The 27289-nt window shown below is 37.9% G+C and overlaps 1 protein-coding gene across 1 annotated transcript in view; it reads right to left on the bottom strand.

Annotated features, from left to right (window-relative positions):
• FANCI (Fanconi anemia complementation group I) overlaps positions 1-27289 on the bottom strand; it is a 427158-nt gene that overhangs the window by 192654 nt on the left and 207215 nt on the right. Inside the window, exon 13 of the mRNA XM_067148224.2 lies at positions 1846-2007. Coding sequence (XP_067004325.2) covers positions 1846-2007 — 162 coding nt within the window. The remainder of the gene's footprint in view (positions 1-1845; positions 2008-27289) is intronic.

The following is a 27289-nucleotide window of genomic DNA, read 5'->3' as shown; positions in this document are numbered from 1 at the left end:
GCTACACTATGCTTGGCAATCCGTAGCTTAGGCTTACAAGATGCAAAGACAAGACGTGTAGTACAGTTTGTTAGCATGTGCTTTCTATCTTCCTCACACCCCAGACACCTGCTTCAAGGATAATGGCTGCAAATGGGAAATCTAGCAACTTATTCTTAGAGATTCTTAGAACCTAGGCCTAAATCGCCCCTGCATTCCTACTGGTTGTCACGGCAACGGGCGTAGTTTCTGGCTGTTTCACAAGTACCACATGGCCAAGCCAGTATTAAGTTTATTTTCCCGCTTCAATCCTCTTCATGCTATAGGTAAAGAAGAAGAGAAACACAGGTTTGAAGTTGCAGAAATGAGTGCATGGAAATGTATCTGGGGTATTACGTGGGAGTGATAAAGGTGCAGTAGCAACGCTAGCACATCTAAATGCAAACAGTTTCTTTCCCTGCGAGAATTTTATTTCATGTCTCCTCATCCTTGTGCTACGTTCTAATAATGCGATGTAATAATTACGAGTGACACGATAATACAATGTTTAGCTCGTATAAAGGTAAAATTAAAAATAACTTTCAATTTTAGGCCAACACGTAGTATTGCAATGCCTCTGTGTGCCTCCCACCAACACCCAGTTGGCTATCAACATTCGTTCAACTTCGTAAACGATCGGGATCTTTCGGCCGGCTGTTTGGCGGCATGTGTATCTGCTGGGCTGCTGGCAAATCGGCTGTTTCCTGCATAGAGTCGGGAAGTTGTTTTTATTCACCTCACTAATAATGGACACGGAAAATCTTATCAGTTTAGTTCAAAAACGTAATTTCCTCTACGGCAAGGCCCATAAGTATTATTGCAACAACGTAAGACAGAATGCCTGGAAGGAAATAAGCAAGGGAATGAAAAATCAAACAGGTTAGAATATTCAATTTTGTGGTAGGTTAACAGTAATGTTGTGGACAAATACACTTTACAGTTTTTAATTAATGTTTAGGGCACCTCGATTAAAGACTTCACCCTGTCGCGGCCCGCAAATTACTGCATTAAAGTTTCATCAAATCATCCATTGCATACTTTATGTTTCCCACGTAGAATCCTGTTCGATTCTATTCCGCTAGATGGAACGGTGGAGTGAAAATTTCCACTGATAGGTTTGATTCGATTCCACAAGGTGAGAGTGAGCATCTGCTGTCCGTGTTGTCATAGCGTGACGTCATATGGCCTTGGCAGGCCCGCACATGTTCCGTGACACCAGACACACCGAGAGCGCGACAAAGGTCTAACACAGGGTGCAACTTGCAAGGAGACTGGAGGGTCTAACCATGGGCTGCTTTGAGCGGACTTTTTCTATCTCAAGGGGCTCTAAAATCTGAACTGTTTAAGCAGGAAATATATTTACAACAGAACACTTTAAACGGGAAAAATATACATATATCTTAATGCAACTGATCAAGGGACCAAGAATATCACACTTCTTAGGCGGGAAAACTTCTTAAGCGGGAACTTCTTAACTGAGTTTCACTGTACTTTCAAAAATGACATGTTGTACACTATATAGTAGGAATTACAGTATTCAAAGGATGTTCCATCAATCAACACTCTAAAAGGTACTTTTACATAATTTAATACATAAGTACTAATTCTAGGCGAACCAAAACCAGTTCTAAGCAAACCAAAACTGGTACTCATTTATTAAATTACGGTCTGCTTAGAACCAGTTTCAGTTCGCCTAGACTGGCACTGATTTATTAAATTTTGTAAAAGTACCTTTTAGTCTTCACTGGTGGAACATCCTTTGAGTAATCACAGAAATGAAAATAATAAACTATGACATATTGTACACTAGCGAGCCCAATATCTTACCAGGCCAAAGTCTTCAAGGGTGCACTTAATCATACGCTTTGTGAGAGACTCTAGAATTGATTCCAAGCTGTTCAATGATTTGTTTGATGTTGAGGAGGATTCAACATTATGTGCCTTTGTAACAATCTGCTGCAATACAAACACTAACAGAGCCAATGGTTCCTGGAAAATAAACACAGTAGCATTACTAGTTTTTTGTAACTGGTTTCAAATTAAAGGAATTTGCTGCTTTTTATTCATCTTCAAACTTCATTGGATCTGACTTGCATCTGACTAACAACAATTGGGCTACATATCCTTTATTCTTAAAAAAAAAATGGCTTTGGTACCTGAGAGGCATTGTTCAGTGTCAATGTTCTCCTTCAAAGATGCCGAGAACAATGCAAAGATGTATTTGTATGTTTCATTGATTATGAGAACGATTAATAAAAAAAAGCACTCTGATCAATACAATTTTAAACCAAACTAAGAACAATCCAAAGGAACAGATATCAAATATGTATATGTTTTCCCTAGTCTAAATCTAATCAACTTAACAATCAAACAAACATATTATTTTGAAGATAATTTAACTAGACAAGTTCTGAATATATTCAAAAGGTACCAATTCCTCTATTATTTAACATAAATCATAAACAATATAAAAGTAGCCTCAACGCAACTACAGAAGTTACGTCTTCTCACAGTCGTCATCCTCCAGGTGAAAGTCAATCAATCAATCAATCAATCAATCAATCAATCAATCAATCAATACTGATCTGCATTTAGGGCAGTCGCCCAGGTGGCAGATTCCCTATCTGTTGCCTTCCTAGCCTTTTCCTAAATGATTTCAAAGAAATTGGAAATTTATTGAACATATCCCTTGGTAAGTTATTCCAATCCCTAACTCCCCTTCCTATAAATGAATATTTGCCCCAGTTTGTCCTCTTGAATTCCAACTTTATCTTCATATTGTGATCTTTCCTACTTTTATAAACGCCATTCAAACTTATTCGTCTACTAATGTCATTCCACGCCATCTCTCCGCTGACAGCTCGGAACATACCATTTAGTCGAGCAGCTCTTCTTCTTTCTCTCAATTCTTCCCAACCCAAACATTGCAACATTTTTGTAACGCTACTCTTTTGTCGGAAATCACCCAGAACAAATCGAGCTGCTTTTCTTTGGATTTTTTCCAGTTCTTGAATCAGGTAATCCTGGTGAGGGTCCCACACACTGGAACCATACTCTAGTTGGGGTCTTACCAGAGACTTATATGCCCTCTCTTTTACATCCTTACTACAACCCCTAAACACCTTCATAACCATGTGCAGAGATCTGTACCCTTTATTTACAATCCCATTTATGTGATTACCTCAATGAAGATCTTTCCTTATATTAACACCTAGATACTTACAATGATCTCCAAAAGCAACATTCACCCCATCAATGCAGTAATTAAAACTGAGAGAACTTTTCCTATTTGTGAAACTCACAACCTGACTTTTAACCCCGTTTATCAACATACCATTGCCTGCTGTCCATCTCACAACATTTTCGAGGTCACGTTGCAGTTGCTCACAATCTTGTAACTTATTTATCACTCTATAGAGAATAACATCATCCGCAAAAAGCCTTACCTCCAATTCCACGCCTTTACTCATATCATTTATATATATAAGAAAACATAAAGGTCCGATAATACTGCCTTCAGGAATTCCCCTCTTAATTATTACAGGGTCAGATAAAGCTTTGCCTACTCTAATTCTCTGAGATCTATTTTCTAGAAATATAGCAACCCATTCAGTCACTCTTTTGTCTAGTCCACTTGCACTCATTTTTGCCAGTAGTCTCCCATGATCCACCCTATCAAATGCTTTAGACAGGTCAATCGCGATACAGTCCATTTGACCTCCAGAATCCAAGATATCTGCTATATCTTGCTGAAATCCTACAAGTTGAGCTTCAGTGGAATAACCTTTCCTAAAGCCGAAGTGCCTTCTATCGAACCAATTATTAATTTCACAAACATGTCTTATATAATCAGAAAGAAATGCCTTCCCAAAGCTTACATACAATGCATGTCAAACTTACTGGCCTGTAATTTTCAGCTTTATGTCTATCACCCTTTCCTTTATACACAGTGGCTACTATAGCAACTCTCCATTCATCTGGTATAGCTCCTCCGACCAAACAATAATCAAATAAGTACTTCAGATATATCAATTCCAGCTGCTTTTCTAGTTTTCAACTTTTGTATCTTATTGTAAATGTCATTGTTATCATATGTAAATTTTATTACTTCTTTGGCCTTAGTCTCCTCCTCTATCTCGACATTATCCTTGTAACCAACAATCTTTACGTACTGCTGACTGAATACTTCTGCCTTTTGAAGATCCTCACATACACACTCACCTTGTTCATTAATTATTCCTGGAATGTCCTTCTTGGAACCTGTTTCTGCCTTAAAATACCTATACATACCCTTCCATTTTTCACTAAAATTTGTATGACTGCCAATTATGCTTGTCATCATATTATCCTTAGCTGCCTTCTTTGCTAGATTCAATTTTCTAGTAAGTTCCTTCAATTTCTCCTTACTTCCATAGCCATTTCTAACTATTTCTCTCCAGTATGCACCTCCTTCTTAGTCTCTTTATTTCTCTATCATAATAAGGTGGGTCTTTACCATTCCTTACCACCCTTAAAGGTACAAACCTGTTTTCGCATTCATCAACAATTTCTTTAAACCCATCCCAGAGTCTGTTTACATTTTTATTTACCGTTTTCCACCGATCATAGTTACTTTTTAGAAACTGCCTCATGCCTGCTTTATCAGCCATATGGTACTGCCTAACAGTCCTACTTTTAAGACCTTCCTTCCTATCACATTTATTTTGAACTACCACAAAAACAGCTTCATCATCACTAATACCATCTATTACTTCAGTTTCCCTATAGAGCTCATCTGGTTTTATCAGCACGACATCCAGGATATTTTTCCCTCTGGTTGGTTCCATCACTTTCTGAATAAGCTGTCCTTCCCATATTAACTTATTTGCCATTTGTTGGTCATGCTTCCTGTCGTTCGCATTTCCTTCCCAATTGACATCTGGCAAATTCAGATCTCCCGCTACAATCACATTTCTTTCCATGTCGTTTCCCACATAGCTGACTATCCTATCAAATAATTCCGAATCCGTGTCAGTGCTACCCTTTCCCGATCTGTACACTCCATATATATCAAGTTGTCTATTATCTTTAGAAATGAGCCTTACACCTAGAATTTCATGTGTCTCATCTTTAACTTTTTCGTAGCTTACAAATTTGTCTTCTACCAGAATGAACACTCCCCCTCCCACCATTCCTATCCTATCTCTACGATACACACTCCAGTGCCGTGAGAAAATTTCTGCATCCATTATATCATTTCTCAGCCATGATTCAACTCCTATTACAATATCTGTTAAATATATATCTATTAAATTACTTAATTCTAATCCTTTCTTTACAATACTTCTACAGTTCAACACTAACAATTTTATGTCATCACTACTTGATTTCCAGTTCCCTTTTCCCTTATCACCGCTCCCTAGGCAATCCCGTTTCCCTGAATGTACCTCCCTATTACCCTTCCAAACAAATTTTCCAAACTTATACGTACCACTGCGGTTTAAATGAAGGCCATCTGAGCGCAGATCCCTATCTCCTACCCACCCATTAGAATCTAGAAATTTCACTCCCAGTTTCCCACATACCCACTCCATAGTCTCATTTAAATCCCCAATCACCCTCCAGTCAGTATCCCTCCTACACAGTATTCCACTAATAACAATCTCCGCTTTCTTAAACTTCACCCGTGCTGCATTTACCAGATCCCACACATCTCCAACTATGTTGGTACTTATATCAGCTTGCCTTACGTTGTTGGTACCAACGTGAAACACTACCACCTTCTCCTTCCCCTCCTCCCTCTCTTCTACTTTCCTCAACATCTGCCTCAACCTAATTGCTGGATAACATTCTACCCTGGTTCCCTTTCCTCCACACACTTTCCCCACGTGTCTAACGATGGAATCCCCCATGACCAGAGCCTCAACCCTACCCACCTCATTTGATCCCCTCCCCTCCTGGTCAGCCCTATCTTTCCTGATAGCTGCAGAAGCTACTTCCTCCTCCCTTTTCTCCTTGCCATGACCCTGTTACGCCTGTCTTTTCCTATCCTCTACTCTACATTTCCCTTCCTCCTACTTCCACACATCTCAGCAAAAGTTCCCTGTCCCTCATCTTCCCTCTGTTGTTCTACCTGGAGTGACTCGTACCGATTTCGCACAGACACCTGTCCTGAATTCTGATCCTGAATAGAGCCCTTAGCCTGCAATCTCCGTCCCCTTAGAACATTAGACCACCTGTCTTCTACAACTCCTCCCTTTCCTTCCCCTCCCTCTTGTACACCTACTGTAACCTGTACATTGTTTGAGGGAGTTCTATCTTCCTCCTGTCTTCTGTGAGAATCCTAATTATCTCCCTCAAACTTTCCAACTCCTCCCTCATACCCCTCAATGCCTCGCCACACCCACAGTAAGTACACTCGCGCTCCTTAGCCATTCTTTACATTAAAAAAATGAAATTAAAAATAAAATAACTTATTTGCAAAAAATAAATGAATGGAGCGATATATTGTCTGGGATAGTACACAACAATAAGGTAATTAATGTACGACTACACTACAATACTACTTAGTCGTGCTCTATTTTTTTTTTATCCTACAACCCCTAACAGGATAAAAACTGCTGTTAATTATTGAATACCGAAAGTAATACACAAGAACTACACAATTCCAAACTGCAATTAAGCCTATCCTAATTACAACAACAGTATTTGAGTAAGAGTTTCTACGGATACCTCTACTACACCAGTACTACACAAATATTTTACAATGACAAAATAAGCACACTAAATTCTAATAGGATATTTATTTATTTAGCGTATGGCTAACACATCACATTATAGATACAATAATAATAAATAATATTTACAATTTGAAGTATTTACAGGTTCAAATTATTTACATATTCAACACACAAGGGTGAGAGCAGAAAAAAGTCTCTTGGGTTCCCTGGTAGGCAGTGAGAGGACACTGCTCCACAATGTGCCGAACTGTTTGCTTCACAGCACCACAACTGCACGCTGCCGAATTAAGTATTCCCCATTTATGGAGGGAGTCGCCACATCTGCCATGGCCAGTACGAATCCTGTTGATAGTTGTCCAGGTCTTCCGTGGAAGATCAAAACCCTCTGGTTTGTTTTTCAGCCATGGTAGATAGTGATATTCTGATGGAGCACTGGATATCCATACTTGCTTCCAGGCCTGAAGCAGATTAAAGTTAGCGTCTGCTAGGTTTCTGGCTGTTCTAACAGGTGGGCGTCTTGATTTTAGCCTGTTAATAAGAACATCATTCATGTCGCCATGAATTGGCAACTGACTGTTGTTAGTTATTTTCTTATAATCTCGTAGGAGAGCATTTTCTCGGCGGAGGTGAGGTGGTGGAATATGGGATAGAACAGGTAGCCAGAAAGTGGGAGTAGATCTAATTGTCCCTGATATCATACGCATAGTGTGATTCAGCTGAGTGTCAATTAATTTCGTGTGACTGCTGTTCAGCCATATTGATGAGCAGTATTCTGCAGCAGAGTATACAAGACCAAGAGCTGAAGACCGTAGGGTAGATGCTAATGATCCCCAGGTGGTTCCACACAGCTTCTGTAAGATGTTGTTTCTTGATCGTAACTTAGCAGCCGTATTCTGAAGATGTTTCTTGAAGGACAGAGTTCTGTCAAGAGTAATCCCTAGATATTGTGGATATCTGTTGTGGGCAAGACAAGTGTTCTCAAACTGAACCTTCAGTTCACTATTGGCCATTTTGTTGCTAAGGTGAAAACATGTAACTTCACTTTTATTTGGATTCAGTTGTAATCTCCATTTGCGAAAGTACTGTCCCAAGGTGGTAAGATCAGCCGTCAGTGTTTCTTCAGTATTTTCCATGAATTTATCTTGTACTGCCAGAGCCCAATCATCAGCATATCCGAATTTCCTAGAGCTAGTTTCAGGTATATCAGCTATGTACAGGTTGAAAAGCAGAGGAGCTAATACAGAACCTTGGGGAAGGCCATTGTTTAGAGTTTTCTCACTGCTAGTGCCATTTCCCAGTATTACACAAAACTTCCTCTTGGTGAGCATGCTATCAATAAGTCGTGCAATCTTCTTACATGGCAAAACACGTAATAGTTTGTAGATAAGTCCTTGTTTCCACACAGTGTCATAAGCTGCAGTCAAATCAATAAATGCCACAGAAGTTTTCAGTTGTTTTTGAAAGCCTGCCTCAATAAATGTTGTTAGTGACAAAACCTGATCTGTACAGCTGCGGTTTGGTTGGAACCCTGCTTGTATACTACTGTACAGTACACTACAGTAATGTTAAACTACTTTCAAACGTATCCTAATTACGATACCGGTACCGTACCGTATGTCACTACTAAGCACAACAGAAATGAATTTGCAAGAACTACTGTACTCAAAGATTACCAACGAAGCTAAATGCTTAGACAAATTATTATTAGTATTACGGTCTAATAGATACACACGAAAGATAACACACGAATATAGCAGGCAAGATACGGCACTACCTAAATGTACTGTATCTATACTACAATGTATCTACACTACACTACACTGCGTTTGGTTAAATGCTTAAGTATCGAAAGGATTGCCGTACACAAAGAAAAACACGAATATAACTGGCAAGATACTATCTAATATATTATACCTTATCTTCACTACAATTCTACTGAAATGTGGTTATGTGATTATTACAGCTGGTGGATTACTATTATTTTCCCTACTCCACGGGACGGAGAATAAACTATGCTTGAAGAGAATAAAAGTGTCCTTAATTAGGCCTACTGAAAAATATGAGGTTGTCTACAATAATTTCTCAAATATTTCTATCAAAACTACTACTACTACTACTCCAGGGACTTGAACTGCAATTACTGGGATATATGAACTTTATTATTATTAGCTAACCGCTCATAAATACTGAAAGATCGAGGAAGCGAAATATAAATTACGGATACTTTAACTACCTACTCAGAAGTACAAATGAATGGAATACAAGGTCAGCTGATTTTTATTTATATTTACTTGACTACACTACACCCTTTGTTCACGACTGTAGCCAACAATGCAATATTTGAATATGAGGAGCGACAATAATCAATAACAATACAATGACTGTTAACTGTTACCCTGTAATCTCTTTAACTTCTTTTTAAATGGAAGTTTACAGGCGTATAGTGTTTTTTAATGTAGTAAATTATTACCTTCGCGATAGTTTGAACGGATATCTATACGATATACCGGAGAAGTTGCTGCAGGAATTACGGTACTATTCCTTATGCTAATCTGCCTTTGTAAGTATAACCAACGAACCTACAGATATTTACAAATATTTTAAAAGTTAATATTATTACCTAAACCGAAATTCGAAACAAGGTACACCTAGCTAGCCTACTTAACCTAGAAAACGTAATTTACTGAAGTCTAACTGAATTACTTGTTACAAAATTTAAATAAATATCACTACTCCCAATTTCTACCAACAAGCACTAAACACCACTATATAAACAGCACTAAATGAATCAGATATACACAAAATTAAGCTATTTCAATAGGTTTTCACTACTTTATCACTACAATAATGCAAGAGCTCTCTCAACAGCCAACCGTTCTCAAGCTCTCTCTGTACGTACTGTGACGACACTCATCTCACTATCTTGGCCAGGGTGAACAGGATGAATATGAACACAATACCTCTGGACCATTCCAAAGGTGACACAGGTTGGCCTCTATCAAACGGACTAAGGAATCAATATCAACAGGGCAACAAGAATTTGTCATTCTCAATGTGATTTTATTTGGTGTAAATAAATATCACACGAGATAAATTTATTTCTTGATTAAAAAATTACTTTATTGTCACTGAGTCTATTCCTTAACAACATTACGTCCCCAGAGTTCCCAGTCAGTTCGCTTAACGACTACACAATTACACACAGTTATAAACAACACTGCAATACTCTTTAGAAAAATATGTTGAAGCAATTCACAGTCAATTTTGACAAGACGTATAGATATCAACAAGTCCTCACACTGATTATTCACGTCATCATCACAAGGTAAGACCAACTCCCAGCCTCTTGGCCATCAGTTCCATACATATACCTTTCAACAGATCATCTAGAAATCTCTAACTTCTGGAAATGTTCTTGCAACTCTCTCAATGGAACACAATCAAACATACTAGGATCAATCGATCGACTGGCCAGTCAAAAGAAGTACTCCAGTGTAGACTGAACTCGAATATTTGATTACAACACAAAACCCTTACTGGAGAACTCTACGTAATTCCAAAGCTTCCACGCATATCTGGATAATAAAACATCACAATAAGCTTCCAGAAACCTTCATATGTAACAGAGTGATAATGGATCATATCCAATCATATTAACAGGGAAATCATATGCTAGTCAACAGATTTTGAGGTTACACGAATTTACAACACATATTTACAGGAAAAATGAAATGAAATGGCATATGGCTTTTACAGGGAAATCCTACGTTAGTCATACATACATACATACATACATACATACATACATACATATAGACTGTTATGCCTTTCAGCGTTTAGTCTGCAGGCCTCTGTGAATTTACTAAACGTCGCCACAATCCTCGATTTGCAATTAGTGTTGTGGCCTCATTTAGTTCTATACCTCTTATCTTTAAATCATTAGAAACTGAGTCTAACCATCGTCGCCTTGGTCTACCTCTACTTCGAGTACCCTCCAGAGCAGAGTCCATTATTCTCCTAGGTAACCTATCTTCCTCCATTCGCCTCACATGACCCCACCACTGAAGCCGGTTTATGTGTACAGATTCATTCATCGAGTTCATTCCTAAATTAGCCTTTATCTCCTCATTCCAAGTACCCTCCTACCATTGTTTCCACCTGTTTTTACTAGCAATCATTCTTGCTACTTTCATGTCTGTTACTTCTAACTTATGAATAAGATATCCTGAGTCCACCCAGCTTTCGCTCCCGTAAAGCAAAGTTGGTCTGAAAACAGACCGATGTAACGATAGTTTAGTCCAGGAGCTGACTTCCTTCTTACAGAATACTGTTGATCGCAACTGCGAGCTCACTGCATTAGCTTTACGACACCTTGATTCAATCTCACTTACTATATTACCATCCTGGGAGAACACACAGCCTAAATACTTGAAATTATCGACCTGTTCTAGCTTTGTATCACCAATCTGACATTCAATTCTGTTGAATTTCTTACCTACTGACATCAATTTAGTCTTCGAGAGGCTAATTTTCATATCATACTCATTGCACCTATTTTCAAGTTCCAAGATATTAGACTGCAGGCTTTCGGCACAATCTGCCATTAAAACCAAGTCGTCAGCATTGGCCAGACTGCTTACTATGTTTTCACCTAACTGAATTCCTCCCTGCCATTTTATACCTTTCAGCAGATGATCCATATAAACTACGAACAGCAAAGGTGAAAGATTACAGCCTTGTCTAACCCCTGTAAGTACCCTGAACCAAGAACTCATTCTACCATCAATTCTCACTGAAGCCCAATTGTCAACATAAATGCCTTTGATTGATTTTAACAATCTACCTTTAATTCCATAGTCCCCCAGTATAGCAAATATCTTTTCCCTCGGTTCCCTGTCATATGCTTTCTCTAGATCTATGAATCATAAACACAACTGCCTATTCCTCTCGTAGCATTTTTCAATTATCTGGCGCATACTGAAAATCTGATCCTGACAGCCTCTCTGTGGTCTGAAGAACAGACGCCAGAAGGTATCGCATCAGTAATGCTACGAAGTCAAGAATATTGGGACCAGGTGGCAGGCTACGTAGAAAATATTCTGCATCAGAAGAAGAAGGATCTGGATGATTACGACAGACAGTAAAGCAGAAGAAGGAAGATGAAGCACAAGATGCATTAAGCACGACATCCGTCCTGAAGTAATGCGAGAGCGGTTTCCGGGGCAGATAACGTCGTGGGAAAAGGGAGTGTGGTTTTTAGTAGGTAAGAATCTGCACACACTTGTTGAGTGCGGACCCTCACAAGCGTCTTATGAAAGATTTTCCACACTCCCTCACAATAAAAAAAAAAATATTATTATTATTATGAACAGTGTTTTGAGGAATTCAGGTGAACTCATAATAGATCCCAGGGAATCACTGGAGAGGTGGAGAGAATATTTTGAACATCTTCTCAATGTAAAAGGAAATCATCCTGGTGGTGTTGTAAACAGCCAAGCTCATGGGGAGGAGGAAAATGATGTTGGTGAAATTATGCTTGAGGAAGTGGAAAGGATGGTAAATAAACTCCATTGTCATAAGGCAGCAGGTAGATGAAATTAGCGTGGAGTGTTGGTAAGGTACCTTCAGATTGGACAAAAGCAGTAATTGCACCTATCTATAAGCAAGGGAACAGGAAGGATTGCAACAACTATCGAGGTATCTCATTGATTAGTATACCAGGCAAAGTATTCACTGGCATCTTGGAAGGGAGGGTGCGATCAGTCGTTGAGAGGAAGTTGGATGAAAACCAGTGTGGTTTCAGACCACAGAGAGGCTGTCAGGATCAGATTTTCAGTATGCGCCAGATAATTGAAAAATGCTACGAGAGGAATAGGCAGTTATGTTTATGTTTCGTAGATCTAGAGAAAGCATATGACAGGGAACCGAGGGAAAAGATGTTTGCTATACTGGGGGACTATGGAATTAAAGGTAGATTGTTAAAATCAATCAAAGGCATTTATGTTGACAATTGGGCTTCAGTGAGAATTGATGGTAGAATGAGTTCTTGGTTCAGGGTACTTACAGGGGTTAGACAAGGCTGTAATCTTTCAAGTTTGCTGTTTGTAATTTATATGGATCATCTGCTGAAAGGTATAAAATGGCAGGGAGGAATTCAGTTAGGTAGAAACGTAGTAAGCTGTCTGGCCAATGCTGACGACTTTGTCTTAATGGCAGATTGTGCCGAAAGCCTGCAGTGTAATATCTTGGAACTTGAAAATAGGTGCAATGAGTATGGTATGAAAATTAGCCTCTCGAAGACTAAATTGATGTCAGTAGGTAAGGAATTCAACAGAATTGAATGTCAGATTGGTGATACAAAGCTAGAACATGTCAATAATTTCAAGTATTTAGGTTGTGTGTTCTCCCAGGATGGTAACATAGTAAGTGAGATTGAATCAAGGTGTCGTAAAGCTAATGCAGTGAGCTCGCAGTTGTGATCAGCAGTATTCTGTAAGAAGGAAGTATGCTCCCAGAAGAAACTACCTTTACATCGGTCTGTTTTCAGACCAACTTTGCTTTACAGGAGCGAAAGCTGGGTGGATTCAGGATATCTTATTCATAAGTTAGAAGTAACAGACATGAAGTAGCAAGAATGATTGCTGGTACAAACAGGTGGAAACAATGGCAGGAGGGTACTCAGAATGAGGAGATAAAGGCTAATTTAGGAATGAACTCGATGGATGAAGCTGTGCGCATAAACCGGCTTCGGTGGTGGAGTCATGTGAGGTGAATGGAGGAGGATAGGTTACCTAGGAGAATAATGGACTCTGCTCTGGAGGGTAAGAGAAGTAGAGGTAGACCAAGACAACAATGGTTAGACTCGGTTTGTAATGATTTATAGATAAGAGGTATAGAACTAAATGAGGCCACAACACTAGTTGCAAATCGAGGATTGTGGTGACGTTTAGTAAATTCTCAGAGGCTTGCAGACTGACGCTGAAAGGCATAACAGTCTATAATTATGTATGTATGTATGTATGTATGTATGTGTGTGTGTATGTATGTATGTATGTATGTATGTATGTATGTATGTATGTATGTATGTATGTATGTATGTATGTATTATTATTATTATTATTATTATTATTATTATTATTATTATTATTATTCTGAACTGATCAACACCCTAAAATTAATAACGGCATACTACAGAGAACAAAACAAGCTTATAATAATAACATTTGTTGACTTTAAGAAGGCATATGATTGTATACATAGACCTTCAATGTTAGAAATTTTATGGAATTTTGGACTCCATCCTAAATTAATTAAACTGATAGAACTTACTTTGAATAATACCATATCAAAAGTTTCTGAACCATTTTAGATTAAAACAGGTTTAAGACAAAGAGACTGTTTATCACCATTACTATTTAATTGTGCATTAGAATTTATAATAAGAGAATGGTACAAGGTCAATCAATCAATCAATCAATCAATCAATCAATCAATCAATCAATCAATCAATCAATCAATCAATCAATCAATCAATACTGATCTGCATTTAGGGCAGTCACCCAGGTGGCAGATTCCCTCTCTGTTGCTTTCCTAGCCTTTTCCTAAATGATTTCAAAGAAATTGGAAATTTATTGAACATATCCCTTGGTAATTTAATTTAAATCTAAGAATTTCATTTTTGTCCGTATTGAACTGAGAATGGAAGATAGGAAACTTAAAAACGGTCCACCTTTTCAATATAAAATTGTTATAGTTTATTACAACATATATTTACATTTGGAACTAGTTTCGACGCTGTTTGGCGTCATCTTCAGCCAAAATGTGGGAAATAGGCTAGCATGTAGACATTTATATTACACAAGGCGTTATATTAAACAATACACATCTTGCAAGGAGATAAAAACAGGGACAAATATAGAAACAAATGAATCGTTGAGAAAGCAAAAGTTATACATATTAAGAATAACCTTAACCACACATCTTGTAGTGCGAAAATATTCGCCTTGAATGATTCCTGAATACAAAACGCACGCGCACACATTTCTGAAGAGCCAGCAGGCACAATATTTAAAATATTTAAAATGAAATTTACCGTTGGTCTTTATAGCTATTGTTGAGAGTGAAGGAGAATTTCCTGCTGTGTGTATTTATCAGGAACTCAAGGGAAACCTCATTAGTTAGTCGGAACACAGAAAAAATGATGAACTCTTCTCAGAAGAACTCTTAAGGTTTCACTTTACTTTTTCCTGCCTGCTGGCTCTTCAGAAATGTGTGCGCATGCGTTTTGTATTCAGGAATCATTCAAGGCGAATATTTTCGCACTACAAGATGTGTGGTTAAGGTTATTCTTAATATGTATAACTTTCGCTTTCTCAACGATTCATTTGTTTCTATATTTGTCCCTGTTTTTATCTCCTTGCAAGATGTGTATTGTTTAATATAACGCCTTGTGTAATATAAATGTCTACATGCTAGCCTATTTCCCACATTTTGGCTGAAGATGACGCCAAACAGCGTCAAAACTAGTTCCAAATGTAATATATGTTGTAATAAACTATAACAATTTTGTATTGAAAAGGTGGACCGTTTTTAAGTTTCCTATCTTCCCTTGGCAAGTTATTCCAATCCCTAACTCCCCTTCCTATAAATGAATATTTGCCCCAGTTTGTCCTCTTGAATTCCAACTTTTTCTTCATACTGTGATCTTTCCTACTTTTATAAACGCCATTCAAACTTATTCGTCTACTAATGTCATTCCACGCCATCTCTCCGCTGACAGCTCGGAACATACCACTTACAAGTAACTATTCTCATTTTGGTTCCGTATTGAAGTTGACGTATGTCTCAAATATTATTACAATATTATAAGTCCACCTGTTCAATACAATACAATATGATCCACTATTTCATATGGTCAAAATTTTATACATAATACATAAAAGTCAATGGTACATGTTTCACCCTCCGTATGGGCATCATCAGCCTATATCAATTTTAAAAATAATACATATGGAGTCATTCTAATCTTATAAATCATAGGTTAAAATGTTGAAAAATGATTTAGTAAAACATTATACAATAACATCTTAAACAACGATAATGCACCAAAGTATGTTAAAAGAGAGTAAATTAACTGTTTTGGGAGATTAAAACGTGGTTTAACATGAATTTTGAGAGTTTAAAACTAAAATGGATCCTTTGTTTAAAAATATCATTAAGACTGTGATAGCCTTGAGTGTAAACACAATCATCAAAGGGGGATGTTTCTTCAATTCCCATAGTTTGAATCCAACATGGTAAAATCACTGTCAGTTATTTAAAACGGAAGTGTGAACGTAATAAACATGTTAAAATGTATACGGTTGATATATCTGAAAGTAGAAAAGAAAATGGAACTTCTTGTAGAGGCGTTGCTAATGAAAAAACGTATGTCAAAGCTAGCGGATGTCAGTAATTATGTTGGTAGTCGATTGGATTTAAAAGACAGTCAAGTTGATGTTATAATTCCGTTGAAAGATCTGTTGGAAGAAATGATCAAGTTTTTCTGAAACAAAATGTAGAAGAAAGTTGGTTAAATAATACCGTACTGTACAAGAGACTTCCCGTACGTCAAAAATGCCTAAGGCGGTACTTACTCGTACGGTGCGTATTAAGTACGTCGGGTTGTTTCAGCAACGCTAGCTTGACTGAGCTTTCTACTTCTAGTATTATAACGGTGTGGCTGAGGCAGTGAAGGACATGGAGGGGGGGGTAATGGTGGGTGGACCCTTGCGCGCATGTGTTATTGGAGGGCAGTTAGGAGCAAGATGGGCGGGCCTAACATTTGGTGATGTGGTGGAAGCTTTAGAACAAGAAGTTCTAAAAGTTTGCGGGATTATATTATGTTTTGAATTCACCATGGCTAATAACTTTGGAGTTAGCACATATAGAGGGTTTTTTGCTTCCATGGCATTGTTAAGATTATGGTCTTTGTTATAGGCTTGGTCTAAAAAGATGTAAAGATTTTCTAATTCATTCATAAGTTTTCCTTTGCCTATACATTTTAGAATAGTGAGATCTTTATCAATTGATATAAACTGATGTCCTGTTTCACTCATGTGTGAGCTCATCGCTGAATATTTGTTGTGCTTTAAGGCATTGTAATGCTCCATATATCTCGTATAAAAACTGTGGCCAGTCTGTCCAACATAACTAAATCCACACTGAGCACAAGTTAGTCTGTAAATACCAGATCTCGAAAAACGGCTGTTTTTATAATTGACTTTATTATGATTAAAAAATATACTTTGATTTGTATTTACTGTTCTGAAAGCAATATTAGTGTCGTATTTCTTCAGTGTGTTGGCGATCTGGTGGATGGCTGGGTTATTGTATGTAAACGTAGCGAAACTAGTTTTTTTAGGTTTATCAGGATTGAGATTCGTGGATAGTTTATTTTTAACTTTATTGATTAACTGGTTAATCGTTTCAACTTTGAACCCATTAAGCTTAGCCAAGTTCCTTATATAGTTTAATTCTATTTTTTAAGTTGTTAGGGGAAAGTGGGATTTTTAAGGCTCTGTGTATTAAATTATAGAATGACGTTTGTTTTTGAGATTTAGGATGTAAAGAGGAATTATTTATGGTTATAGGAGATTGTGTGGGTTTTCTGTAGATTTGAAAATCGAAAGTATTATTGGCGCGCGTGATCGTTATATCTAAAAAAAAAATTTAAGGACTGTTTAAGTTCGTCTTCTTTAGTGAATTTTACATTAGGGTTAATTTTATTTAAATTCTCTAAAACTTCCTCACTGTTAGTAACATTTTTGTCAATAACTACAAAAGTGTCGTCCACAAATCTTAGCCATAAACATATACCTTTTATATGTTCTTTGATTTTTGTGTATTCTATTGAGTCCATGTAAATGTCAGCCAAGATGCCGGTCAAAGGGTCACTCATGGCTAAGCCAGTCTGTTGATAAATCTTACCATTAAAGGAGAAAAAGTTGTTATTCAATACAAAATTCAGGATCTTCATAAATTCATCAATTTCCAGCTTACTCAGGCTGCTATGTTTTGAAATATTGTCATAGATAATTTTGACTGTTTCTTTAGTAGGTATATTTGGGTACATATTTATGACATCATAGGAACACATTATATGGTTAGGTTGTAAGTCAAATTTACTTAAAATATCGCAAAATTTGATTGAATTCTTTAAAGGAAGTTTATTATTAAACTTATAATGTTGTTTTAGAAAACCGTGGATATATTTGGAAACTTTATAGGTAGGGCTATTACGGCAATTAATAATCGGACGTACGGGAATGTTGTTTTTATGGATTTTAGGTAGGGCTCTGGCTATTGGAATGCTGGGGTTCATGTTGATCAGTCTCTGTTGTTCCTGTTCATTGAGAAGGAATGTGGAGTTCTTAATTATAGATTTTAAATTACGTTGTATTCTTACGATAGGATCTTTGCTAACTATTGTATAAATCTTATCCTTAAAAAATTCTTCAGTTTTATTTATGTAATTGTCCTTATCCATTAACACCATAGACCCTCCCTTGTCAGCTATTGTGACTATGATGTTATTATCGTCTATTTTCATTCTCAAATTACGTATTAAAGATTTTTGATTAGAGTCGGATTTAGCATTAAGTTCTTTAGCTAGTGTAGATTTGACATAAAAAAGAAATTACCTACACTTTCTGTGAATACATTAGTCATCATCGATAAACAGTGCAATAGCAGCGGCAACATCCTCACATTCCTAAACACTTTAGACAACAATAGATGAGGATGAGAACAACGGCTCTATCAATTTCTTAGACATCAACATCACACGAATGGACAATGCATTTGAATTTCGGATACACAGAAAACCCTCCTTCACTCCGCTAACAATAAACAATAATTCTTTACACCACAATTCTCATAAACAAGCCTCGTACTACAGTTTAATATATAGAGCTTTAAAAATTCACCTTGCACCTACCAATCTAAAAAAGGAAATTGATTACATAAAAGAAATTGCCAAGTTCAACGGCTTCAACACCAACATGATCAACAAGATCATCAACAAAGTAAAACTAAAATTTACAACACAACTCTCCCCAATAAAACCCAATAAACCCAAATACGCAACTTTCACATACACTAATCCAGTCATCCACCTGATAGCCAACCCCCTAAAAAGGCACGAAGTCAACATTGCTTTCAAAACGCAGAACACGAACCAGAACATATTTTGCAACCAGAACTCTGTCAACTCAAGAAAAAAATCACTATGCGGGCTGAGGTATTTACAGACTCACCTGTTCACACTGCAATGTCTCGTACATCGGACAAACTGGCCGAAGCTTCCAAACCCATTATTTTGAACACTACAATGCCCAAAAACATAATAAATTTTCCGCAATGAGCACCCACATGAGGGACACTGGCCACCATTTCACCACAATAGAACAAGACCTAAAAATCCTGAAGAGAGTTGAGAAAGGTAAACTAATGACTGAGTTTGAGAACCTATACATCTTTCTAGACCAACACTTCAATAAAGACAAAAACCTCAATGAGATAATAGATATTAAAAAAACCTTTATGAACAAATTCCCACCTTGTTACAAAAAATGAATTTTCAAGGCAACAACTTGTCTAAAATCTTTAATACCACATTAACTAACTCACCCAGCATGTCGACAGTTACCCCCCTCCCCCCCCACCTCCCCCATTCCCACCAATTCCCCCACACGCAATGACAGCAAGCCCATACCTCCTCCCACCCAAGCACTTCCCCCTCCACTACGACCCCATCGATACAATACGAGAAATAAAAGCCACTCGACCAATAAAAACACTACAACACCAAACAAAAGCGAATAACATTCAACCGCATTAATAAAAAGACATCAATACTATCCACGAAATTTTCGAGTCCATACATCCCCCCCCTCCCTCTTTTTACAAACCAACACTTTATCATCCAGCACTCCCAACACATAACAAGCTTACCCCTCCACTCTACCTTCCTCCATTCCGACAGCTCACCTCTGCGCATGAACTCCGCCCATGCTCCTCCCTCCCAAAGCTCCCCACCCCCCTCCCGCCGCCATTGCCAACCACATGTGCGTATTACCGACTGAGCCTCCTTCATAGTCAACCAACATCCATCAACAAATTGCCTCTCAACGACACATCAGGTATGCAACATAACATTTCCTCTTCATTACTTACCATGATCTTTTCTTACACACCAACTAATACTATTAACATCTTAATTACAGATAACTTCCACTTCATACAACACAACTTCCAACAACACGCTAGAATTCCAGCGCACATCAGCATGAATATGGCGTGCCACTACGGCTCCTCTTCGCAGACAAAATGAAGAGATGCCTCGTCCCAGCTACATCGCTCTGACTCTATAGTTACCGTATACATTCTAATCTCTCCACTGCAGTTCATAGCATAAGCAACTTCATTCTATTTCACTAGACCAGCAACAAAAAACGGTAACTTCGTCCCGAGGACCTTCATACTTTCATTCACGAAATAATATCAATTTAAGTCTCACTGGCATCTCACACTGATGTTTTCACACATCATTCCAAGCTACAAGAAGACAACTAAGAAAAAGCGAAGGATTCAACCCGTAACATATTCCAAGTAATACAATTACCTACAAATAACTGCCATCATTGTTGCCATTCAAATGCACCGCGTACCCAATGACACCCATTGAGTCTCCGTCCACGCTGACCAGTTCACCGTACCGAACCTGGTGCTTCAACCAGACAACTTTCTGTTTGATGCCTATAAAACCTCATTTGGCTATGGAATATTTTCCCTGCCCCCTGTGATTATAAACTAAGATTAAACCACTCTGCATATTTCTAATATATCAATGCTACAATCATCTTCCAACGATTAAAACAACGGGACGCACTTGGTACTAGACATTTTTTTTATTTTTTTATATCCTTGCTCATAAAGCTGCTCTCTTGTAAATATGTATATAAACTGTAAATTCTCAACTGTTCAATTGGATAATGTAAATTTACTGTATAATTACCAACCATTGACAGTAATTTTTGTTACAAACATTGACGCTGAGCACTATACCCTTTCCTCCTGACTGTTATACTGTAAATAATTTTATAAACTTTATAATTTCGTATGAGTGCGTCAATTATTCTTCAGAGCACCACTGCTGAACTCTGCTATAATTACCCAGTAATTTTAAGCATTGGTGCCGACTTCTTATTCTTTAAACTTATATTGTTTAACCATCACCATTGTACAAGAGTTTCTTGTACTTAATTTTCCCATTGTAATGTGTATTAATTTGTGCATTTTAAATACTAATCAGGTACCTGATTTTTGCCTTGAGGAGGTAATTTGACTGATGATGCCTTCAATGAAGGGCCAAACACGTCTCATGCGGAATTAATAATAAATTCCTAAATGTAAAATTTATATGTATTGAATAGGTGACAAAATAAACCATTTAGTAAGGAAGAATATACCGCAAAGGAATTTCTCCTCAATCTTGATGAATATTTTTTAGAGAGTCAAGTAAGATCTGATTGTAAATTAAGGATAGCTTCCCGATTTCTAGAAGGAAGAGCGCTAACATAGTACTCAGCATTCAAGTTTAATATTAAAACTTACAATGACTTTAAAGAAGCACTATTGAAAAGATTTTGGAATTCAGAAATTCAACATTTAATTAAGTTGCAATTATATTCGAGAAAGTACAACACAGCAATTAATTCCTCACGCTATTCTGACTTTTTACTCTCACAATTAAAAAAGATGCAATTTTTTGATCCACCTCTACCCGAACATGAATTAATTCAGGTAGTGATACTTCAATTTCCTGCGCATGTTCAAGAGATTCTTGCAGCAGCTAATGTCCAAAATTTAGAGCAGCTTGACAATGTTCTTAGGAGGTTGGACACCGCTCACACACAGAATCCCAATAAGACTAAGAAACCGAAAGAAGTCACGAATAATAACGTGGAAATAAGGTCACAACAGAGACCGAATCCCGAACCGCGCGTGGAAACGGAACAGAGGAGAAATACACCCTCTCGTTTCCGCAGATTTTGAAGACGCTCATATGATGATAATATACCTTATGAGCGTAATCAAAATTGGAAGAAGCCCACTGAATCAGCTCTCCAAGACCGAGATACACATAGGGTCGAACTCGAGAAAAGATAGAGGGACACATGTGAATACATCCAACGTAGGAATCAGGACGAAGGATTACCAGGCGCCACGTCATTGGAATATCAAGAGAATGTTGGTAGAGAGAATGAGACGTCCGAGCCAAATCCTGAATCGAAGGGCGTGATTTAAAAAAAACTTCATTTTCCCAGCAATAAGATTGCCTGAAAACCAGTATGAAGAAGTAATTTCTTGCACCACAAACATTAACTATTAGCACCTAGATGATAGTGAATTATTGCACGAAGATCCTACTATTGCCAAACCCAACGTAGTCTCCCAGTCATTAGCATTAAGCTAGGCCATCTCATTACATCTGCTTTGATCGACTCCGGAGCTCAAGCCTCACTAGTTTCTGACAGATTAGTTGATGAGTTAAAAAAGAGAGAGGAGATACTCTTAATGCCAGTCGCCCAACTTAAAGTTAAGGGGATTGTACATGACAAATTCATCAAATGTAAGACACAGGCATTCTTCACAATTGAAATCGAAGGTGTCTACTTTGAACACGTATTCTTGGTAATTACACCAATGAAGTTTAATATTGTTATAAGGTCTGATTTTCTAATTAAGTATAGTGGTATTATTGACTATTCTGCCAATACCCTAAAATTTTCAAATGCTAACTCTGTAGAGTTACAGCCGTTAAATAGTGAAGATATGAAGTGTCAGGGTCTGAATGCCCCTATAGTTAATTCCGAAAGCAATAAGAGTGATGCTCCGCCTATCGAGGGAGAGGGTAGACCCAATGAAGTGGGACCAGTCGAGGGCCAAGAAATGCCCATCATTGAGGATGATTTCGACTTGGGTAGTAATGACTTCGTATTTTTTCAACAGTGTAACTGAAAGCCCAGAGTTCAGTTCTTAGGTGGCAGAGGCGACCCAAAAATTGTTCGAGGAATACGCAGACGTCTTCAATGATAAGCCTGGTGTAATTGAGAATTTTCGATTCTGTCTGAATGACAGGGATACTTCACCATATAAGAAGCGACCGTATCCTGTCCCCGAAAAATATCAAGGAGAAGCCAGGACTTTAATCCGGAAGATGGAGAACGATGGCATTATTTCTAAGTGTATCACTCCTTATTTAAACCCTTTGGCGATCGTAAAAAAAAAAAAAAACAAATGGCAGTTTGCGCCTGTGTCTCGACGCGCGTGCATTAAATGAGAGTCTAGTGTTAGAATACGACCGTCCACCTTTACTCCGAGACATCCTTAGGAAGTTCAGAGGGATGAAGATATTCTCTGCAATGGATATGACCTCATCATACTTTCATATTTTGTTGGTAGAAGATTGTCGAAAATTCACTGGATTTATTTTCAAAAACATCACGTATGCCTTCAACAGACTTTCGTTTGGAATCAAGAACTTGGGAGCCGTGCTTGTAAGAGTGTTGGAAAGTCAACTATCTGTCAAATTCAAAGATATTGCTACCATTTATGTTGATGATATTCTCATAGCTTCAGAGTCACTTGAGAAGCATATTGAGGATGTTAGTACTGTCTTAAGTGAACTTCAAGCGAAGAACTTCAAAATCAACATGAGTAAGAGTCAATTCTTTAAGCCTGAGGTGTTATTCTTCGGTCATCTCCTCAGTGGAGATGGGATTAAGCCTAATCCAGCCAAGATTAATAGCATTATAGATTTTCCTAAACCGACCAGAGTCAAGCACGTGCGACAATTCCTAGGATTATGCCAATTCTTTTCACAACATTGTTCCAACTATACAGAAACTGTAGCACCATTGCAGTCACTGTTGCAGAAAAATAATCGATGGAAATGGTCAGAAGCATGTGACGAAGCATTTCATAAAACCAAGTTAATGCTCCGGGATAGTGTACAACTTGCCTATCCAAATTTTGAATGGCCATTCTATATTGAATGCGACGCTAGCTCTGTAGGAGTGGGTGCCGTCTTTTATCAGATAAACCCAGAAAAGCCTGATGTCAGAATATTTTTGTCATTTATGAGTCGAAAGTTGAGACCACATGAAAGAGCCTACACAGTAACGGAACTTGAAGCACTTGCTGTAGTTCAGTCCCTGCTTTATTGGAGGAAAATAATCTTCGGCTACCCTGTGATCATTTACACCGATCATAAAGCTCTTACTTTCATCATGTCTTCCGACATTACCAGTGATTGAGTAACTCGTTGGGCACTCTTCATCCAACAATTTAATATCACTGTAGTTCATCGACCTGGGAAGAAAAATATCCTTGCTGACGACCTAAGTCGCAACCCAGTCAGCACTATTACTGCTCATCCAATTGAAATTTTAGACAGAGAAGATGAAGAGCTTCTTCGAAGATTCCAATATTTACCGCAAGTTCAAGTTCAAGCGCGCGATGTCAAAATCTGAGAACTCCTTAGATTCTTCAAGGGTTCGATTCCCATTGATGACGATTATGACCGTATCTCCCACCTCGCACGATCTTTTTGCTATCAAGATGGACAGATTTATAAGTACTTGGATCCAGCGAAGAGTAAGCGTAGGATTTACGCTCCTTCTGGACTTAGACCAGACATCGTGTGGCATTCTCATTCTCTATCTGCACATGCTGGCACTGATAAAGTGGTTGCTCTCATTGGAGAAAAATTTGTATGGGAATACATGAGGCGAGATGTTAGAGACATTATTCGCACCTGTGACGTTTGCCAACGAATTAAACCTAATAATAAGTTAATGAGGGAATTTCCTAGGCCATTGACACCAGAGAGACCTAAGGAAATACTGGCTTTGGACCTGTATGGCCCTTTGCCAAAGGCAACCCGTGGCAATCGGCACATCATCCGCAGAATCAAACGGAATATTATTCCGGAAATGGGTAAACTGGAATATTTACTTACAGATCATGGTACTCAATTCACCTCTATGGAGTTTCAAGTAGCATTAAAGGACATGGACATCAACCATATCATGAACTCAATACGTCATCCTGAGGCTAACCCAGCCGGAAGGATCATGAGGGAAATCGCCAGATTTTGCAGACTCTACTGCGGGAATCAACACTGGAAGTGGGTCGAGGTTCTGCCCATAATGCAGCAGGTCATAAACTCAACAGTTCATGAATCTATTCGTGATATTCCCGTGAAGGTCCATAAGGATATCACACCCGATTTTGGGTCAACTGTTACTACCTCTTGAGGACATGGTAATCACTCACCAGGCTCGCGTGGAAGCTACGAAGGAACAACTACGACATGCAGCCCAAATCCGAGAGAGGAGGATGAGAAACAGAGCGTTTCGACCACCACTTCAAGTAAATAACATGGTCTTAATTAGGAAACCCGCTGTCTCACGTCCAGAACTTCGTGTGTACACTAAATTTTGTCCCCTCTACGTAGGACCTTATAGGATTACTGCAGTCTTTGATAATGGGGCTTATGAAGTGATTAAACTAAATGGAAACCCGGAAGGAATTTACAACTCCGCCAATTTGAAGAAATATTATCATCGGGAACACTAAAGAAAAGAAAACCCTGATCGGATTTTCTTTTTCATGGAGAGAGGGGGATATATACCTGTAATACGGTTCTCAATCAAAGTCCCTGATGTATGTGGAGTTATGCTACCCGCCGAACACGCTTCCCCTGCGAACATGTCAGCTGTGAGCAGCAGGGAAGTGAGACGTCACAACTGGGTAACTTGGCCAAGGTTGTATTACATCAGACAGAATGTTCCATTCTTTTCCATCGTTAATTTGTTCCAGATGGATTAATGATATGAAGAAATGAACCACATCACTGTATAGCCTAATTTTTTATAGTCATAATTCCCAAGTTTCATGAAGATCCGTTAAAATGTACGAAAGATACTAGCAATTATAATTCCCAGGGGATACTGAATAAATAGGCAAGCATTTCGCTTGTCAAGCCAGTCTATCTTGTGCCACAGTCAAGGCCGGTCGGTCGGCTGTTGGTCATTCTGCTGCTGTGATGTTGGTCGCCAGTTCGACTCTCCGATGGAAGTTCGCATACTATTGAACTCTGATTCTACAATGCATCTACAAGACTTAGTATTACAGCATCGTTTGCGTGTGGTAATAGAAGTTGTGTATGAGTTGAGAAGTGAACAGTTAAGGTGTTTAACTATTTACAGGAAGAGTGTGATTCAAACTAGTACGATACTACGCTACCAAGTACTTAAATGTAATTTGATGTTTAAATTACAAGAGATGATAGAATTTGAATGACAGTGTTTAAACTTCACAAAGTGATTTAACATTGAATGCTAAGAGTGATAAAACCTTGTCCTTAGCGGAACTTCAAAACTGTACATAATTTTGTATTGAACCCTAACAAGTGATAAACCTGTGCTAATAGCGAGACGTAATTCAGTATTTCAAACTGTACAGGTGATTGAATTTTGTGACAGTGTTACTCTACCAAGGTGTTAGAACATTTCGACAAACTATGCGTTTATGTTACAAGCTACTGACACTAATAGTTGAATTTAACAGTGCTTACATAAAATCAGTTTCATGGTCCGTATTGCACTTCAATAGAAAAACTATATATTCTAATCATCATAAGTTTACTCAAATCCAGGTTAATAAAATATGGTTAAAAAGAGAAATTAAATTTATGTATAAGAGAAAGAAACTTCTTAATGAGAAAATGTACTTCGCACACCTCTCAGCACCACTGAACTTGCTTCCTCTGGAATGGGATTCTTTCCGAAACATATCAATGAGAAAATGGAGAACACACTTAAAATGAAACAAGGAACTTTGGATAATAAATTATTTAAGTTGAAAAATTTAGCATCTAATGGAGAAGAAAGAAGGTTAGTTCCTAATCTTACGTTTGATGATCGTGTTTATCCACCTCCAATTAAAAACTTGTCTGAGATAGATTTTAATGAAGAAGAAACCTCTATTTTAAGTCAAGGCCCTAATTTCAATTGGCCAAGTTCAAACAAAAGTTACGATTTAATCACATTAGCAGAAACAGAAACAGCAATACAGAATGTACCTGTAGATTTACAGAATGACTTAAGGTATGAAGCTAAGAAGAAAATTCCTATTTTAGTAAAAGGTTTACTATCACTTCGAGGCACCAACAAGGCAGTTAATAACTTGAAGCAAAAAATCAAACTAAATAACTTGATTATCACAAAAGCAGATAAAGGAGGAAAAGTTGTAGCCCTAGACAGAAATGTTTATATTGATAAAACAGAAACATTTTTTAATAACAATTCGTTTAGTACAATTGATAAAGACCCAACATAACGTATTCAGAGGGATCTTAAAAAACTATTAAAAACCACGTCATTCTTGTTTAATGAACATGATGTGCAAACGTTAATAAATATGAACCCTAGACTCCCGACTGC

The sequence above is a fragment of the Anabrus simplex genome, chromosome 5, assembly GCF_040414725.1.
Source record: "Anabrus simplex isolate iqAnaSimp1 chromosome 5, ASM4041472v1, whole genome shotgun sequence".
NCBI classification, from domain to species: Eukaryota; Metazoa; Arthropoda; class Insecta; order Orthoptera; family Tettigoniidae; genus Anabrus; species Anabrus simplex.
Note: the sequence above shows the minus strand (reverse complement) of the source record. Positions and strands in the feature narration are given on the sequence as shown.